The 21107-nt window shown below is 35.9% G+C and overlaps 1 protein-coding gene across 1 annotated transcript in view; it reads right to left on the bottom strand.

Annotated features, from left to right (window-relative positions):
• ABCA13 (ATP binding cassette subfamily A member 13) overlaps positions 1-21107 on the bottom strand; it is a 175725-nt gene that overhangs the window by 94068 nt on the left and 60550 nt on the right. Inside the window, exons 25-36 of the mRNA XM_017738711.1 lie at positions 18883-19059; positions 16853-17153; positions 15918-16032; positions 14387-14716; positions 13383-13452; positions 12196-12330; positions 10689-10826; positions 7733-7919; positions 6657-6875; positions 4198-4394; positions 3294-3451; positions 2666-2896 (exon numbers count right to left, since the gene is read on the bottom strand). Of these exons, the coding sequence (XP_017594200.1) occupies positions 2666-2896; positions 3294-3451; positions 4198-4394; positions 6657-6875; positions 7733-7919; positions 10689-10826; positions 12196-12330; positions 13383-13452; positions 14387-14716; positions 15918-16032; positions 16853-17153; positions 18883-19059 (2258 nt within the window). The remainder of the gene's footprint in view (positions 1-2665; positions 2897-3293; positions 3452-4197; positions 4395-6656; positions 6876-7732; positions 7920-10688; positions 10827-12195; positions 12331-13382; positions 13453-14386; positions 14717-15917; positions 16033-16852; positions 17154-18882; positions 19060-21107) is intronic.

Here is a 21107-nt window from a genome sequence, read left to right as displayed (position 1 = left end):
GGCAGAAGGTCACTGCGTTGCCCCTCATGGGCAAGTCCCCTCCATGGTATCCAGTTTTCAAACTTCTTGTTAAGAATGGGAATCATTAGGGACTACATTGCAATGAAAATATGATAATTTACCTAATGTTGCACCAGATATTGTGGACAGAAGTACTATCAGCCTAACAATGTTATTAAGAGTGAGTACCCTCCAAAACACACAGGTGTGAAAAGTCAGGATTAGGCACCATGACAAAGAGACAGTATGTTCTCGCTATATCTAAAAGAAGGTTTGTTCTAGACCTCAGCAGAGCATCCTTTCCCACATGCCTTAGTAATTCCAGCTTGCTCAGTTAGTCAGAGCGTGGTGCTCTGTCACAACCCAAGGTTGTGGATTCAATTCCTGTGTGGGCCATTCAGTTAAGACCTGGGCTTGACCCTTGTGTGTCCCTTCTGTTTAATTTCTGTTTTGACTAGCAAGTCTCTGTCTGACCAAGGATTTGTCCAGATGGCTGTTGAGAAGGACTGTGCACCTGGTGCTTCTTTCAAACCACCAAGCTCTCAATAGGTATAGGAAGTGCTTTTTGTCCTTGTGGAAACAGGTCTGGCCAAATGACAATACTACAGTGAAATAGATTGATGTGATTGTGCCATGACTAGAAGTTGTTAGAGCATCCTGCATCTCACTAGAAAGTGCGTATCATTTCAAGGCAGTATATGGCTTTCCCTGAAAAGTTTTGAGGCAAACTCTCAGGTCATTTCAAGAAAGAGACTTTAGAAATAGTACTCAATTAACAAATTTTGACACATCTTATTTTGAAAAGATGCTGCAATCGTTTTGTTCTGTCCTCAAAGAAAAGCAAGAAAGCAATAAGCTTTGAAATCACCAGAGCTGCCAGAAAGTACAACAGCATCCTCCAGAGAACTCTTAGAATATGCTTGATTTAATTAATTACCCTTCTATTCTCCTTTTGGTTCTACTAACACTTTGGATTACAAGTATTATAAAATACACAAATACAAATGGTTAAAAAAGATATCTAAAGCCAAAATTTGAGCAAACATAATATTAGTGAGATTTAAAGATGTCAGAAACTGATTTGTTAGAACTTCAAGATTCCTTTGAAATATGAATGGAAGTGCATTTTCCCTCAGTGAATATGATTTTTAGAGAGTGTGAGTGTCCCTCAGACTGAAAAAGAATAATGGTGAGTGTATAAGAGAACAAAAAAGAAAGGATAAAATAAAATTTATAACACGTTTCTTCCTTTAAAGTCAGGGTTGTTTGTTTCCAGATTGAATTGCTTGAATAGATTAAACAATGATATTTTCTGCTATCCTTTTAGTTCCCAAGGCAAAGAGGCTTTTGATAAGCTAATAGGGAATTGAGGTTGTAATGGCAGCTAACAATGAGATGCAGAGATGACAGAAATCAACCCAAATTAATGCATTAAGTCTTCAAGCTGAAGAATGATACATTAATATATAATACCACATTTAAAGATGTTTTTAAACCTGCCCTTCACAAAACAGCTAAAAGCAAGCTCTCAAATGAGTGCTAGATTCAGCACACTGAGGAATCTTCCTCATATCCATGACAACTTCACATTTACTTTATACATATCAGTTCTGGAAAATCCATGAGGATGTAAACCAAAATCACTCTCAATATATGCATTACCTCCAAATCTAAATGTTTGGCAGTGAACAATATTATTCCTTATAGCATGTTAATCACCTTATATAAGAAAATAAAAACTTTTCAATAAATTTTTTACTTGCCTCATAGAATTGTATCACAGGAATATAATTTACTTCATAACATTATATGAAATGTTTATTAAACATGTAAACTATGTAAAATGACATTAGTCTCCTCCCATCACTTGAAGAAGTGAAAAAAATTACTTCTAAAGGATCTATAGTACAGTACTTGCATAGTGGTGGTTTAGGGGATCTTGTTATTTAGCTGTTATTTATGGGGTAAAAAGAGTCCAAGGGAAATAATCTCTTGTTGGCATGGCTATTTACACAGAGCTAAATTCAGAATGATGAAGATGCATAAGAGAGTCTCTTCCTCTGATCCATTTCGTATAAACACACACATACATGTATATTTATGTATGTGTGTATATATGTTCATGTATACATATATCAAAATCTCTCAGTGTACACAGAAAATATTCTTTAGGTATTCCACCACACAGTTTGGCTAAGTCCTAAGCTTTAGAACTTGTAAATTGCAAAGTATTCTTAGCAATTTTTCTGTCCAAAGAGCCGTCGGAACTGAACCACCAGACTTGAATGTTCAAAGCTTGTTCTGATGCTATGGGTTTAGGATAACACTGCTTCTCATTAAGTCAATGACACATTACATTTTCCTTAACTTAATGCCGAAACAAACATTTAAGAGTTAAACAGTTCATCAGTCTTTACATTAGATATAACAAATATGTCATAGTAGAGTGGGTCCTGAAATTAACAGCAGAGCAAAACTATAAAGTGTAGATTTCACCTCATTTGGGAGGGTTTTTTTGTTTATTTGCTTTTTTTTTTTTTTTTTTTAGAAAACATGCTTCTCACAAGAAATTTTGCAATATAAAAGATACAATCAAGATTATCTGGAAGCTATTACTGGATTCTCTAAGCAAGAAAATGTCATTACAAAGAAAAACTACAAGTACCTCTTCCAAAGTTGTGTCAGAAATGCCATAGCCAGTCACATGTAGATGCTGAAGGCTTTGATCCAAAGCTTGAAAAAGACCTTTAAAAGAGGTCTTATCTGCCCTTTCTGGAATCACATAGGTCAGTTCAGTCCCACTGTTCTCTTTCAAGAAGGCTTCTGGAACATGGGTCTGTACCAGCGATGTGACCTGAACAATGTGCTTAGGGTCCTGGATTTCAAACACAGAGGGCTATGAAGAAAGAAAGATAATCATGCACAAAAAATTAAATATTACCAGAAGTATTGGTCTTAATAGAAGAATTCATGCAGGAAGATTTCCACTGTTGAACCTGCATCACAAATGGGATACAGAGACTACCTCCCAGGAATAAAGGACAGTGAAACAAGCCCCTTTTCAGCTAAATACTGATATTCACCATTTTCAAAGATGCCACTGTGTTTTTCTAAATAACAATAATAATACCACCCGCCCAAAACAACGAAGAAAGCTGATAGAACCATGTTTTGTAGGTTATCTATATATATAGAATATATTCTATATCACATATTACTTCCTGGCATGGACATGCACCTCCCTTAAAATATACTTGGCAAGCACTCTTCAGTACAGTACATTTTTAATATACCTTTTTTATGAGTGTTAGACTGTGTCCCTGGCCATATGTCTCCCTCAGATAAGAGGGAGAACCACAGCACCTCAGCTGGCCACGTTGCAGGATGGCAATGCGATCACTGAGCACCTCGGCCTCATCAAGATGGTGAGTGGTAAAGATCAGTGTGCAACCTGCATGGCAAAGATTGGTGCATGTCGACAAAATTTGGTTTCTAGAGAACCACCTCACAAGGCTCCTTTAGCCTTAAGGAAACATGTTTTCAGGACTCTTCAAAATCTTAAATACAGGACACAAACAAAATCTGCATTCAGAATCACAATTTGAGTTATATTCATGTCTAAACTTACTTTGCCCTGTTTTATACACAGCAAGAAGTATTAAGGCTTTAGAACCTCCAGCTGTTTTAAAAGCTTAAGAAAATCCTTAAAACAACAAAACAGCAGTGTCTCTTTCAATGGATCATTCAAAGTGAGTTATTATAGCTAGTTGAGTGCTCACTAGCTGAAGAGTTTGCTTCCCACAATCAATTTTAGAATTAGTGTAGCAGACTGACTGGTGAGTATATTTTCATTAGAAGTATATAACCATCTATATACAAGTATATGTAAAATGGGAAATGGAAACCAGAAAGTAATTTTGAGAAGCTGAAAAGAGGGAAGAAACTTCAGGACAGGACTTAGAACTAAGCTCAATCCTTTTTTAGATTGGGCATCTTTCTGTACAATAGCAGATAATTCTTGTAATGCCATTTGACTTGTCTTTAAGTTACCAAACTCAACTTAATATTCCCTCAGAAATTAATGTATTTAGGTTCTGATAATATTTTGACTGCACTTTGACTATCCAATTTAAATTTATTGAAGAAAAAAATCCAGAAAGGAAAATAAGAAAAAAATTATGCATATAAACTTTGTACCAGCTTTGTACTTCAGAAGAACATCCCAGATACTACGACGAGAGCATGGATCTACTCCACTGGTGGGCTCATCCAGAACAACTGTCTTTGAGTTTCCAATAAAGGAGATGGCAATTGACAGCCTCCTTTTCATTCCCCCAGAAAGGGCTCCAACAGGTTTGTACTGATGTTGGGATAAATCCACATCTTCCAGAGCTCTGAAACAGGAGTACAGAAACTGGACCAATTTTGAAAATGTTTTTCTAGTCACATCCTGTCCACTCAAAGAAGAACTACTGAAAAGTCACTGCAAATGGAAAGTAATAAAATCACTACCTCTGACTGATTATATACTTTGGTGTCAAAAACAAATAGCAAAATAAACATGTCTTTACCTACAAGGCATAAATGCTCATCATCACCTGATGCACAGATTCTGAATAAGTATTGTACAGAAAAATTTTTAATTAAAGCTAATAACATAAATACTAGTTTTTCCAACAACTTCAGCAAACTCCAGATTATAGCCCCTTTAAATACTGTTGGCTTCATAACTCAAACAGTGCTTCAGGTTTTGCAAACTACTTAAAGAACACAAGAGATGCCTGAGATTTTCAAAAATGTGTAGTCATTTGTAGTACATAAGGTAACACCACTCCATTTTTTTCTTTTAGAAGACATATGTTTGTGAAATAAAGTGATTAGTGATCCCTGGGTAGAATAATACTATCTAATCAAACCTAATCTACTTCCTGTGTTAAGGATGGGGAGATACCTTACAGATGTTTCCAACTCAGCCCTTGCTCTCTGATGATGATCTTGCATCTGAGCATGGTATGGAAACATGACTAATAAAGGTCTTAACCTTTAGTTTATTTTACATCAACTGAGCATCCATTCAGTGACCTATGAGCTTTCAGCTGCTATCAGCCTGTCAAGCAAGACATGGAAGGCTCAACAGTCCTAAGCTAAACTCCTGAATTGTTTCAGTGAATATGCAGTCTGTACAGCACGCCAATTACCCTGAGAGAATTTCTCATTTTTAAGAAAACATGTCTCAATAGCTGTTTTATAGATAGAGAGTGAGGAAAATTATTCTTACCCTCTTCAGAAGCCCTCTTTTGTTTGTTAATAAAAAGATTTTGTTTCATTCTTGTGTTACTTTTCTAATTTCTCTGAAGTCTTTTAAAGCATTTTTTGCCTTTAAAAATAATTTAATTTTTCTTAGTAGCAAGGCCTGAAGAGTTCTAAGTGTTCTTATGGGCCATTAGCATGACAGACTACTGCTAGAATTACAATTCAGCAGTCTAAGTACCATAAGATACAGAATATTATTTTGCATAAATTTTAAACCATGTACTAGGTTTGTTTTTTCTCTGTGGTTCTAGGGAATTGCTTCTCTTGTTTCTGGAGAGAATGTAGTGTCCCATACCTGAGTTTGTTCTGATCAAAATTTAAAAGTAACAAGCTTTTATGATAGCTACCAAAAAGGAAAGCCACTTTGCCAAAAATGCCTCTGCATACACTTAAGGAGAAGTCCCATCAACTTGACATTTATTTCTATTGAAGCATGGAAGTGCCCAGCCCTGCACAGAGTCTATCATGAATCAGAAGGTGAACAAAACTACTTACACAACCACACTGTTTGGAAAGCATTGATTTTATTCCTGAAGTACTTTTATTTCTGAAGTAGAAAAAGGGCAGTTTGCTATTACCGAACCAGACCTCAGCTTGTACAGTTTACCAGTTAGTTTAATATACACTAGGCAAAAATAAGATCTAGTCCTGTATCAAAGAAGTATCAGCACAAAAACACTAGCAAATGTTTTTAACGTGACAAGTGGCAAATCCTGTGAGGTCATGTCAGAGCTCTGACTTGTTTTCTTATTGGATTGTTAATTTTTAAACCTCTTCATTTATTAAAAACATTTCAAGGCTGGATTTGGCAAAGGAAAATAAGGTGGCCTATTTAAGAAGGTTGTAACAAGCACTGCTTTTACCTGGCTTTTCTAGTTTTCTAACCTTCCTTCTGCTGCATGTGAGGCAATACAGGATAGTAAATATATAAAGTCATTGTTGATTTATCTATAAACTCAGGGCAAGCACAGCAGTTTAGTTTCTATCTGCCTCTCCAGCAAGGACAGAGGTAAGGCAGACAGCATGAGGCAGAACCCCTGCAGCTGCTACAAGGCTAACCAACTCCACTCCAGTCAAAACATCATTATTTGATGTTTCTGTATACCAGGTTTTTAAACATTGACAATTCCACTACAAGTAGATTCAAGTAAGAGTTAGAAACTAGGAAATCTATTTTCAAGTCACGATTTCAGAACATGAAATGTGATAAAAATTCACAAAACTCTGCAGTTTCCATTGGCTTTTGCTTACAAGTTTTGCATTTTCTCTTTCTTGTTTGAGTGGCTTGCAATAGTCGTTACCAATTTACTTGACAGATTTCAACAAGTGGACAGAAAACTTACCCACTGACTTGCTCATTCAGCTCTTCTTTTGTCCAGCCGGGTGCCTTCACTGACCCGTAAAGCAGGAGATGCTCTCTCACCGTCAGTGTGTTGAACAGGACATCGTACTGGGGGCAAACACCCAGCTCTGTCCTGATGGCAGTCAGCTCAGTGCGTATGTCCTTCCCATCAACAATAATGGTGCCAGAGCTCGGTGGATACAGACCGGTCAGCAGGGATCTGATGTAAGAAAAGAAAAAAAAAATCAGCAAGATAGCACGCAATTGGCTCAGCACTTGGATATCCTGAGGCCTGTTCTAGCATTCCTAGAGCAACACCAATTCAGTTGAGTACAGTTATAGAAACATCACTAGTGTTTTGGGTTTGGGTTCAGCTATTTTTGCTTTTGGTGGCTTTTCTGGTTTGGTTGGTTTTTTTTTTTTTGGTGGCTTGGTTGGTTGGTTTGTTGGTGGGTTGTTTTGTTTTGTTTTTGGAACATGATCTCAAGAGTTTTTCATTTCCCTTTTTCCAAAACAAAATCAAATTTTTTTCCCCAATCAAATCTAACAGGTGACTGTTTCCTTTTTCACATGGGTATTCTGTGAAAAGTGTTTCTCAATTATGTCCCATCCTGCATCACTGGCTTGATGAATGCTGATCATAGCTAACAGAAAGGTAGAAACACAAACTTTTTAGTTGAGACATTTTTAAAGGTCATTTTTCATTTCAGTACTTTCATTTCTGGTCAACTGCCAAGAAAGAAGTCCCCTGCAATCTTTAGGGACAAATATGTTGCCAGAAGAGAACACTCCTTCCAGACGTGTTCAACTCCACAACCGGACATGCTCAGGTCCTACTTGAGCTGTTCCTGAGATATTACATCATGATTTAAGTGGCACAGAGGACTTAGTTCTGTATTCATTACATTGCTTTTGTCATAGATATGCAACCTTCACTTTCCATGTGCTTTGGGGAGTTTATCAAATACTTATTTGGGGGGAAAAAAAAAGGCATAGCAAATAGTTCACAAAATTTTGAATTGAAACAGCATAGCAGAGATCAGAGGGGATAGTAATAGCTGTAAAAGTCAGACTTACATAACTGTTGTCTTGCCAGCTCCATTAGGTCCCAAGAGTGCTGTTATCTGGCCCTTATGGAAAGTGAGGTTGAGGTCTTTAACAGCGGCCTTCTGACCATCCACGTGCTCTTTGGTGAGTGACAGGAGCACAACGCCAATGCTGGCTTCTTCAGTGCAAGGCCCTTTCCAGCTCTGAGGTGCTGGGTCTGTGTGGGGAAGAGCAGCAGAACAAGCTGGTTGCTGAATCTGTTGCTGAATCTGTTGCTGAATCTGTTGCTGAATCTGAAGTGTGTGTGTATAAAAGGAATAACAAAATATCTTAACCCCTGCTACCATTTACCAAAGACTAGAAGAGATGTTCAAACTGTCTGAATGGACACAAACTACACTGAAATGAAAGATAACATGCCAATTAATATTTGCTGAGAATTTGGCCCATTTGCAGTTTTAAAAAGCAGCTTAAAACAGTTATGCCAAGTTATGTGGGTATCTGCATACATCTTGATAAAGTCATAAGATAGTTGCTATATTTTATTTCTAGTAAAAAAATACTTATAACAACATTACTTGGATCATTTTTATGCCCATAAGCATGAGAAAATTCTGTGTAAGCTATTTCACATATGTCACCCAGTTCCAGGCACACAACTCTGACATAACATTCACAGGCATAGGCAGTTAATCTTCTCAATTCCCCTCAGTCAGCTAAGAAAAGCAGACCCCTGAAATGATTCAGAGCAGCAGCCTAGTCTAAACATAATTCAAGGTCCTCAAGGCAAGTAGACATCCAGCAGTTTTCTGTGAGGTAACATCCTCAGGAAACTGAGATGCCATATGACACCAGCAAAGTTGCCTTCCTTTCTGTGTCAGGGTGGCACTACTTTCCAAACATGAGCACAGTCAATCAGCGGCCATTACATTATCAATGTGTAATATTTTATTGACTCTTTACAACTGAGAGATCTGGCCGTTGATTGGCTTATTTTCTTTTTAAGCAAAGACAAGCCAGATTGGAATGTTATGCCAAAGAAACAACATTTATGCCTGAGAATTATGAGAAGAGAGAATTATCCTTATGAATATACATTTATATAAAATATTTACGGTTTATAGTTATACTGTTTGCAACACTTTTACATAAATAAAATGTAAACATTACAAGAACAGAGAATTATGCTATACATAAAAAGCTTGAATTATATAAATCAAATTATAAATAAAAAATTACATAGTTCTTTCAAAGATTGGTTTGTTTATGCTGTGCATGAAGAAGTTTTTTTGCTCCTTTCACACTCAATTTTAAGCTTCTGTCAAAAATTCTTTCTAAACTTGAGGTCACTTGCTAGCAAGGTACTACCAGCAGTTGTGACACTACTGAGATCTTCCTAACCTTGCACCTCTCTTCCAGGTACCTTTCCACTGTTTCCTAAATTTTCATCCTGTAAATTAACAAGCATTCAAGTGCAGAGTGGGCCTCAGGAAAGACTCAGAGGAAGAGCCCCAAGTTACTTGCAAGCACTAAACTGATTACCCTGGGACTTCCCCACAGGGGAGTTCCAAGAGGGTACTCAACACGCTGGTCTCTGCCAGAGCTGCTCTACTTGTAGTTCCAACTGGTAGGACCTACACTTCCAGCTCCTCCCTCACACACCTGTAATTTTCCTAAATGCTCTCCATGCCCCTGGAACCAGCCCTTACCTGGGCTGTATGGAACAACTGAAGTCACTTTGCTGTTCCAAGAAAATTCTTCATGGATGCATTTATCCCACTGTCAGTACAATGGCATGCAATTCTTTTAAAGACAGCAAGCTCCTTTTCTGCATGACAGTTTTAGCATTCACACACAGGCAATTTGCTATCCACCACATGACATGAGGAGAAGTGACCCAACAAGTGTAGGCAATCACGTAGATGGCTTGAGGCACAAACCACACTAATAACTGGTCAGGCAGAGAAGTTTATGTCTTTGTTTTCCACGGATTATGTGGTAAACTCAAAGGGAAACCCTGGAAATCTTCATTTTATGTAAGGACCAAACTCAATCATCTTAACAAAATGGAGTTGTTCCAAATTGCAGAAATTCAGACTAAACTCATAAAAATAGTTTTTCCACAAGTGTTTAAATGAACCTCAAGACATTTTGAAGTCTGCTCTAATCCAGGAGACACCTCTGTGTAAAACTGCTGCGTTGTTCAGCTTCTTCAGCTATGCTACAGACAACTGGATCATTTCTAAGTTATTGTAACTTCCAAAAAACACAACCCTTCGTGTTGTTCTAAGGCCCAAGATGGAATATGGGTAAGAATGACTTACTCCTTCATTTCCAAAATCTAAACTACATGTGAAAAAGTCCTTAAAGGAACTGGATAGGGGGAAAAAATGTGAAAAAATCTGAATTAACTGTAAGCAAGCGAACATACATAGAAGAGCAGTGAAAGTATCTGGAGGCAGATAAAAATTAGTTACAATAACAGCTTTCCAGACAAAAGGCTAAGAAGCAGAGACAGAAAGAACAGTGATTATAGAAGAGGGAAATTAGAAACAGAAGGGAAAGAAATTAACAAAGTTAATTTTTCCAATGAATCAAGAAGCAAATTTTAAAAAAGTAATAAAACCCAACACGTTTCAGATTCAGTTAGAGTATGAAAGGGTTCTGTGAACTCTAAAAGATCCAAACAAAGCAAAGAGCCAATACACTGGCACAGGATGAACCCAAGAGATACTTACTTTACATCTTTTAAAGCATTTTCTTAAATGTTTCTGTACAATAGTTTTCACTGAATGAATCAAGCATTACAGGGGGTAGTATAATGTAGCAGTTATTATGTAATATTTGTAGTATATACTAAATAATAAAAGAGAGAAAAGGACAAGATCTAAACATATAATACAGGACCAGGCAATGATAAAAGCAGTGAACATGACTAGCACACCATTCAAAAGAAAGCCATTGTTCAAATTCTGTTTCTACAAACCTTTTTCTTGGAAGTTTTCATTGAAGAAAAACATATTAGAATTCAGATAATGTCTCTTGCTTCTCTCTGTACCACACAGCTTCTTCCAGTAGGAAATAGTAAAGGGAAAGTACCATCGGTTCTTTAATCCAAACTTTCCTATATTAGAATTATGATATAAACTGTTGAAAAATTGATAGTCATTTTGCATCTGTTTGTCGACTACTAATTTCCTATTATTGCTTACAATGAGCTGGTTAGACCATTTAACTAGCCCAAATACTTGGCTCTGCTTAAAAATTTTAATAAAGTGTAATAACAGTCATTTTGTCATAAAATCAGGTCCTGCCATAAAATAATCAAACTCCAGGAATGCTTTACCCTGTCTCCAAATCAGTTTCAAAGTGTAACAGAATAATAGACTTAACATAATCTTGTAACGCATAGGAATGAAAATTCACCAAATACTCTTCCAGGACAAAGAGCCTAATTTTTTATTATGAAAATAGTCCATTGCACCAGCTCTTCCATTAAGATCTGCAAAATGCAAACAAATCAGCCACCACAGGAAGCACTTATTGTGTCACATAAACAGAAAAGGCAAAAACATACTCCTATGTACAACCTAATCTTTGGCATTGCCTGATCTTTCCAGGCATCACTTACCCATCACAAAACAGACTCTCTCTTTGGAATGCCATTGCTTTGACACTGAAGGGCAAATGTCAATTTAAGATAAAGTTTTTAAAATTCAGTTGCTTATTCCACCCATCCTTGTTTTTCAAGGCAAAATTAACTTTCAATTAAAAAAAAAAACAAAATAGCCAGAAAAAAAAGTGACATATGCAAATCAGAGGAAAGGTAAAACATACAGTGAGGCATGAGGCTATGATTAATAATAAATCAACCAACTCAATAAGAGTTGTAAAACTTGGGTCATGAAAAAAATTTTAAAAACACACCACTACTTTCTGAAAATATACTTGAAAATCAATTTGTTTTCTTTATGTACTGGACAGTGGACAGATTGGGAGCAAGATACAGTTACCAGGCTGTCCAAAGTTTTTCTGATCTGAAAACATGCTGCTGTTCATAGGTTTCAGCCCAAGTACTGACTCAGAAGAGTCACCATTTTTACAGGAGGTTTCGCTACTAGACTAAGCTCTGTTACTGAGGATCCAATAAATTCCTAATTCTATCAAATATTTGGCCTACCCATCAACAAACAAAAGATATTTCATGCCTGGCTACAAATTCTAGTCCATGTGTTAGCTCTAGTCAATATTTATGTATTTAGGATGATGGTGTTTTCCAGTCCCTAAAGAAAATCAGACAGTTTTGCGCAACAGATCCTTAACTCAGAAAAAGACATAATTTTTGTTTTATTTGCATAAAACCAAGGAAGACAGTACCACAATAAGTGTTTCCTATGGTGGCTGATCTGTTTACATTGTAGAGACATTAACGGAGGAATATTATTAAATAACTTCTTCAAAAGCATGAAATAAGAACAAGTCTATGATCTTACCAGAAATAATACTGCTGAAATACCAGCCACCTACGGAATATAAAATGGAGTCAAACAACATCATCCAGCACATCCATCCAAAGGTCATGTGTCCTCCTTGTGCCACTGACTGGTGCACATTATTCCACTGAATTCCTGGTAGTAATAATAATGATTTTTTTAAAGGTCAAAGCTAAATCAGTACAGCATTAAAGATCACAAACACATCAACACCACACACTTCTGGGTATTTAAGCACTGGCACAAAACAAATCATAGTAAATAACAGTAATCCCAATGAACAGAAATAGATTTCTATGCCTCTACAAGCCTGTGTTTAGAACAGCAGGTGACACTGCTGCTGGGCAAATGTAGAGAAGCTGTTGTAGAAAGCTTTTTATGAAGTTTTAGCTGGCTCTTAATTTGGCAAAAGAAAAAGAACTACAACACTGACAAAATGGGGCACTGATCAATGAATCAGGCTTTAAGCCACTCTGCTGATCTAAAGAAAAGGATTACACAAAGTTAATGTCATTTCTATAATGCTAAATCTGAAAATTTAAATCTGTGAATTCTAACTAAGAAGCATTGTGTGCATTGACTGCTTTCAGAGGTAAACAGGAATGAACTCACTGAATAATTGCTTCATAAAATTATTACACTGCAGAAGACAGGAAAGGAAAAAAGAAGGTGCAAACACTACTACTACAGAAAGCGACCACACCACTAAATGAAAAACAAAAGTAACAAAGTCGTTAATTTATTTAAAATATTTCACTTTTTTTACTGAAAATGCTGCTTTGTTTGCAGTACAATGGGTCATGGTATTGCTTCTACAATTCTTTTTCTACAATTGTTAAGGAAAGTAGTTTTTCCCAAAACACATTTTTCCCTTCCTTCAGTAAAGATGAGTCATTTTGATGAAGTGTCTGGTGGGACATTTAAGTAATATTTTCTGCAATTGTCTCTTCCACTCTTACCAGCAGTTGTATCATTATGATACTTTTTCAATAGTTCGAAACATCTGCTGTCATCAATATTGATCTCACCATAATAGAAAAAAAAAGGATTACAGTCCTTTAAGTACCTGAACTTGATCTAACTTATTAACTCGTTAGAGATTTTTTTCAGAACAAATTGAAAAACATCTCCAACTGGAGTTTTTGAAATAATAATTATAAAGCTTTTCTCCTAACCAAAGAGCTTACCTATTTCTTGGCCCTCAAAATATGTAATGAAAAATATTCCTTGCCCAAATGCAGTTGTAGAAAGAAGACACTACAACACCAGAGGAGAAAGAGGATGTAAACATCAAATAAAATCATGTTGTTAACAAGTTCCATGAAATAAAATATATTGTGATACTAAATGCAAGCACAAATTAAACAGACATTTTTTTCCTCCACATAGGCTAATGGTTGCTATTTCCTTTTATGTTTTAATCATACTCCCCCAAAAAACCTCAGTAGTATTTGCTCCACCTAACAGAGCTCCACTGACCTAGTTATTAATACTGGAAAGTATTATTTTATCTGACCAACTGACACTGAAAAAATGAGCATTTTTTTAATAGTGTATTAATTATTCCACCAGCTTAATTTATCGAGTTATTTTGAAATAGTGAAGCCATAATGTGTGAAATATGGTTTTCATTATATGATGGTGATATTTGATGTCACGTTCAGGGATACAGTATGTTAGGACAATACAAAGACGTACAACAGCCTTTGGGATACAAAAAACAGAAAAGGACCTAAAGAACCTATGCCAAAGAAACATATACCTCAGATTATATGGCTGGACAAATTTCTGATCTATTCTCCAATTATACTTAACAGAAAATCAATCACTAGTTTTCTTCCAAACAAATAATGACTTTGAGAAGTGGCATGTCACCAGTTGATCTTGAAAATACACTAATGTTACAAATATTTTGAGGTCAAGACACTAAGAGAACTCATGAGCATGAGGAATGCAAATCCCTGATATTTTCTGTAGGTTTACAAAATTGCCCTGACAATTTATTTTTCATTCCTTTCTACCTTCAAATATTTTCTCAGCTGGAGATTTATTAGTGTGATTTATTTCCAGTGATCACAAAAGCAAACAGAAACATGGGAAAAAATAAGTACATTATGGTCTAAAGTTTTGAAACTATAGAAATTCACAGCATAGTTAGAGGAAAAGTTAGAAAAGAAGAAGAAATATTTACCATTATAATCTGGCTGGTGAAACTCAGCTGGTTCTGCAAGACCAACAAAACTATATAGGGTAAAAAGCTGATCATATAGACAAGGCTGGCACACAGAGCTGCTGTATCGGCACTGCTAAAAAATGCCCCCAAAAAATAGCTTAATGTGATAACTGTAACTCCAAATTCCAGGAGAAAAAGGAAGATAAGGAAGCCATTGCTATAAGCAAAGATACCGCTTGCTTTTAAAATGATGGCCAGACCAGAGCTGCTTACTGTGAGCACAATGACATTCTCCAAAAACCAAGCAAAGAAATGAATGGCTGGATACACACCCATTGTCTTCATATACTGCAAGACAACATAGCAAAGAGAGTTAAAGTTAGGAAACCAACTTTCTTTTTGTTTTTCTGTTTTAAACATGTTGTCACCAAGACACTATGAGCTTCCCAAAGGATGTTATCTTCCCTTTAAATTTCTTGTTTCTTTTCCCTTGTCCTGTGCTCTCTCCTGGATCAGTCACAGTATTGAGCAGGGCAGTCCTCTGAGATCATCACACATGAACACGAGGAGTCATAGTGCTCAGCACAACCCTCTTTTGCATAGGGTTTCAGGACCAGATGTCAGATTACTGGTTCTTCTAGTGAGGAGTTTGCCTTTTTATACTCTAAAACATACTGAAAATGCCCATAGCAATGTATAAACGAATTTTTTTTTTCCCATCCTGTTGCTCTTCTGAAAGAAAAATACAGTTTATAATCTTTATGTACTACCAGCAAATAATAATTTAGCCAGGTATGAAGTATATATCTTTTTTAAAAAAATTGCTTTTAGATACAATTGAATAAAACCTCTGAAGTGTTTCTCATAAGGTCAAATCAAAATTATTATTGTTGATTTAATATTTTGAAGCATTAAAAAATTTTATCTTACAACAGAAATATTAGATAAATTAGATAACTCCTCAATTATTCCCCACATTAAAAATCTTACTCAAGCAGTAATTCTGCTAATATGGTGAAATCAGTGTAATACTTGAAAAGGTGTATTTATCCCTTTAGAAAATGTACCACAAGGACCCTGTCCTTCCGTATACTTGCCACCTGTGAAGACTAGCTGTTGATAGAAGCAAATAATTGTTTCTCTTTTTTTTTCTTTTGTATGCCATCTCCCTTATATTTCTGATAATTACACAGTACGTGACAAATTCTTAACTTGGTTTAGGCAGTTTTATCATTACAGACTACATAGAGCAAAAACTGAAAAAGAATCCAAAACAAAAAACATTCTAATCACAAGGCCTTCCCAAATAACACTTTCCAGCTTCAACTTTTGCTTGTTGCTTTTTCTCTCATGGACAATATTTGCATACTGATGTTCAAACAATGTTGTGAATCTGAATTGACAGCTAGAACTAGAACCTACTGCCCAGAGGAAACAAGTGAAAATAAAGCCATCTGGATTATGAGTACATAAAAGTACCTCAAAATTTTTGCATTTCACTGCACTTATATGAATATATTTTCTTTTCAGAGGTTAATCTGCCTCTTACCTCTTCCAGATGAATTTCTCTTTCATAAACCAGCTTGCGAACCATGCCAGCAACTGAAACCATCCATGTTAACATCATCATAAGTGGGAAAAAAAACCCTATGTTGTTCAAGAAACTATGAAAGAACATATAGGAAGAGTTTTCAGCCTTCAAAGGTAAACTGTTTCCTAGCAGAATGTTAACAGGTTAATACTGGAACTGTTCTCAAAATATGCACAAAATAAGAACTGATATGAACAATAAGATTTATTCCTGTTCTGGTTTAGAATTACTTTCTAAAATTATTTTTTATGTAATAAGCTAAATGTATGTATTGGTGCTACATATATATATTATTATATATATATTAGTATTTAAAACAATACAACTGATATAATTACTCTTTAGGGTAATTTGCTGATGGCAAAGTAATATATTTGGACAATGAGAAATAACATGACCCAGTCAATTTTTATTCCATTTTAACAAATTTATTACCACTGACTAATCTTAAAATCTAATAGTTGGGATGTTTTGATAGTTTTACAGAGAACAACCCTACACTTTTGCTTCATCAACTTCACCCTTGAAGGGACCAATTTACAGTTTGTGTACAGGACTACTAAGGATTTAAAAGGGATCTCTTAGAATAATCTAAGTTAATTGCACACTATGTTGACACAGTCTCTGTCCAGCAGACTACTCCATATTATGGCTGCAAACATTTTGTAAGGGGTCATTTTCCAGACAAACATTGTATAATGTGTTATGTTAAACACAGCTGTTAGACAATATTTGCTATGCTGTAATACTCTGGTACTGGATGTACTTGTTTAATCCTGTGCAGAGATACACATTCTCCCACTAAAGAGTGGTAACCTAGTAGGATCCCAAGTTCTCTAGAACTAATCTAATAAGGATAATACATCAAATTAAAAAGCTGAAAGTTTACTTACAGATCACTGGTATGACAAGGGTAAGGCATGGCTTGCACCTGAATTGCTGTCTCTGAGGTGTCTGTCCCAGTCTGTGCTGAAATAATTGCCCTTTCAATCATGTCTTGAAGAGGAATAAAGACATGGTTGTATTTAAACCCATCAGCTGGCAACTTGTGGGGATGGGATTTCCATGTTGGGTTTTTAATCAAATCTGTTCTCATGCTGTAGAGAACACTAGTTCTAATTGTATATGAAATGTGTCTTGGAAGGAGATTGCTAGAATCTTGATTCTTGTCCTCTGGCGTATAGAAGATGATACCTGACACAAGAAAAAGGGAAGTTTCATAACTAAGTTTATATAATTTATGCTATTTCCATAGCTAATTCATGGCTAATTACCATATGATATAGAATACATTCATCTGCCGGGGCAGGCCTCCAAACTTTCTTGATCCCAAGCCCAAAAATGGCAGGTTTCAGAGACCCATTTTTTACATACATGAATGAGAAATGTAAAAGTTTATTCACATGATGAATGGGTTTGTAAGAATCATTTTTATTTGAGGTGATTTGTATTTTTTTGAACTGCAGTTTTCTCTTTGCATCCACTTTTCACCCTTTTTGGGGGACTGATATCAGTTCAACAGCAAAAGCAGCAGCCATAAAATTTGTCCATCAAAGGATAGCAACTTTCATAAGTAGATGACAAAGAAAACATACCAACCCACTAAAATTTACTCTGATAATAATTTTCAAGTCAATTGCAAAACTTCTAGTTTAGCACAGCAGAATTTGTATGTTTGTTTTCTTTAGCTCTGTATAAAGGAAAAAAAAACCCTACCAAACAGATGAAAGCTTAATACGCAGCTTTCATAAAGATTAAGCCAAATACATGAAACTACTTGTGCTCTCTTTTAGGGTGACCCAGACGTTTTAGGACTTCTGCATAGATGCAAAATGTTGCCCTTTTCTTCCTTAGTAAAAGGGAGAGATATCTTACCTACCGTCCGAAAGCTAATAAAAGATAGAATACTTTACTGCAAAGCTTTTTTCTTTCAACTGGCCAATCTCATTTTCCCATTTACACAAACAGTTGATTTTCTAAGACATTCCATGAGGCTACAAAGGCTCTGAAGACCATAAACAAAGAAAGGGAAATTCCATTCCAGTTTAACATCCTTGTATGGAGAGGAATGTATGCCCACATCAGAGCATGTAACATTGACATGTTGGACACATTAGGTTCCTTAAAATGCCATCTTCTCTCTCTCTAATAATGTGAAGAGATAATAAGGTCACAGTACTGAAAAATACTCACAAGAAATGTCTTGGCTTATATTAGCATATGACCCTTCCCTAGGTAAATGGAAGCAAAATGGATCTAGAATTTTATAATTCAATTTTCTGAGGGCCAAGATTTATCTGTCCATTTCTTTCTTTGAAGAAAGGAAAATTTCAAGGAAATTTCTTGCCTTTTTAAATCTTTTGTAAAATTAATTGATTATCAGCAATAAGTACATAATGCAGGAAAAAGAGAGAAAATTTAACCCCAGGCAAGAAAAGAAATTCCTTAAGAATTTATTTACTCTGAATAAACAAACTAATTTCTCTGAGGCGTTGGTTTAACAGTAAATCTTACCAAAACCCCTCTCTTTCCTCCTTTTTGAAAAGTCAAGAATATAAAAACTAAATTTTTAAAGGGTGTAAACTAGATAAACTAGATATTCTTGTCATTTTGTTAATTTTCTTCAGTATTCCACATTTTTTCATCTTTTTCTTCTTCAAATATTTATGATCATTCTTTTAAATATTTTGTTAGAAATAAGAAACTTCAATGATTAATTTGTCCATTCCCCAGTTAAAACAATGTAATTAGTCTTTCCAGCTTACATTAGAGCATTCAAATGTGCTTTAATGTGACTGAATTTTATGTTATTTAGTGCATGCTTTGAAACTGTGTTACCTTAACCTACCCTATCAATAAACACAGACAACAACTACAAAATCTGAAGTTTTCTGTAAAAATACATTTTACATAAGGTACTTACTAGCCAAAAGATTGTTTTCCTGCATGAGTTCATGAGCCTTCTCCTCCAATTTCTCAACAGAGTCAAAAGGCTGGAAACGGTCCAGTAACACACAGGGAGAGATATTTACTACAAGCTGTGTCAACAGGTCAATCTGTTTACTTGCTGAGCTGTTAAGCATCTTGTTCATCATCGTTTCTAAGATGAGGAAACAAATTGGACTTGCTTAGTTTCAATGATCAGAACAGAAAGGTGTGTTGTCACTTGCACATTGTATTGAAAAAAAAAAGAATTTTAAAAAATACAGAAATTTTAGTGTGAACTTGTGGAAGTGCAGTTCATGTTCCAGTGGCTTTTACAAGCCCTCAGCTGCGCTTTCCTTCAATTTCAGAGGAACAAAAAAGTAACAGATTCTAGCAAAGTTCTAGAAAGAGACCACACCCATGAAACTGTAGGACTTCTAACATTTTCATACATTTCCATAATTACTCACTCACACAAATACAAGGGAATTACTGTACTTCAGACATCACAACATATATTTATCTCTCATTTGGTAACATCTTATCGAGTTCTTTTGTCCTTGACACTGTGAATATTTCAAGAACCATGCTCTGTAGAGCATAAGCATTTTAACAGGAGTCCTACATCTAAAAGCATCTGAAAAAGGTCTAATAATCTCTACATTTTCACTTATCCATGGATCCAGGATGAACATATGCCTCAACCAAAACCTGGTTTGCAAAAAAACACTCAGCCTTTGGAGGAATTCAGATCTCCCTCTATTGGTAAAGAATGTAGGGATAATGCTATGTCCTTATGTTTGAGAGAATGACCAGAAGGATAGCATGATCTAGAAACAATCTTAACTCATCTGGATTTGATGAAAGCATCTGAATTTCTCAGGTAGTAAGCAATGCTATAAAACATGTATAAAACATCCAACACAATTTTCCATCTTAAATTTTTCAAGACTCACTTGAAGATACAGCCTTTAAAAAGAATAGGTGATGACCTCCTATGATGACAGTGGTGACAGACAAATGCTGGATCATAGATGTTACTCAGCATCAGCACAGGAAATATTACAATAAGAAGGCAGATAAGTGGAAAATGTATGAAACAGTCTGAAGAAGAGGCATGATTGACAGTGAGAAAGGGTAAAGTGCACAAGGAGAAAAAGTAGAGGAACTGACAGTCTAGAGTCCAACAGCTGGGCAAACAGTGACAGGGTGAATTCATATGTTGAGAGAAACCAGAACTGACTAGAGATGATACATGTCTTATTTATGACTATCCTTGAGGAGGACAATAAAGGAAACACCTATGCTGCTCCTTCTTTTACAGCATTAGAGAGAAGAGAATATTCCTAATATTAAGCCCAAGTGGCAGGGTTAAGTTTTCGTATATATTTTTATATAGGTATATGTAATTATATGTAGCCCAATATACTTTCTTCTGTATGAAGACAGGCTGAGAGGGTTGGGGTTGTTCAACCTGGAGAAGAGAAGGCTCCAGACAGACACCATAGCACCTTCCAGATCTTATTGTGGCCATCCAGTACCTGAAGGGGGCCTACAAAAAAGGTGGAGAGGGCTTTTTACAAGGGCAGATGTATAGCAAGGGGATAAGAGGCAATGGCTTTAAACTGTAGGAGAGTAGGTTTAGGTTGGAACGAGTTGCCCAGAGAAGTTGTGAATGCCCCAAGCCTGGAAGTGTTCAAGGCCACACTGGATGGGGCTCTGAGCCACCTGGTCTAGCGGAAGGTGGCCCCACGGCAGAGGGGCTGGAACTAGATCATCCTTAAGGTCCCCTCCTACTGAAAGCATTCTATCATTCAGTGATATATATACACACAAGACCTTAATTTGAAATCAATAATTAGCTAAATAAAGCTTCTCTCGTGAGTTAAATTGTTGAATATTTTAGCATAAGAAATAACACCTATATTGGTGTTGGCTTGGAGTGTGGTATACCTAAATATTTCTCGTGGAAACACATATATGAAAAAATGCCATCTACATGAAAGTTTTAAAATCAAGATCTATAGAATTGATGACCTTGTTTCTTTCTCATTTATAAATGTAGCAATTATGAATGAAAAACATGGCAAATCTGTGTTCACTATTATCTTTATATTTTGTTAAAAACCAAGTCAGCCCTCATCTTCCACTCAGCTGGTTTAACCTATTATTAAGTAACTGGAAGGAAATATAAATGGTTTATGTAAAACCTTCGGGTAGAAG

This window comes from Corvus brachyrhynchos, unplaced genomic scaffold (assembly GCF_000691975.1).
Source record: "Corvus brachyrhynchos isolate BGI_N302 unplaced genomic scaffold, ASM69197v1 scaffold23, whole genome shotgun sequence".
NCBI classification, from domain to species: domain Eukaryota; kingdom Metazoa; phylum Chordata; class Aves; order Passeriformes; family Corvidae; genus Corvus; species Corvus brachyrhynchos.
This window is presented reverse-complemented; position numbering and strand designations above follow the sequence as displayed.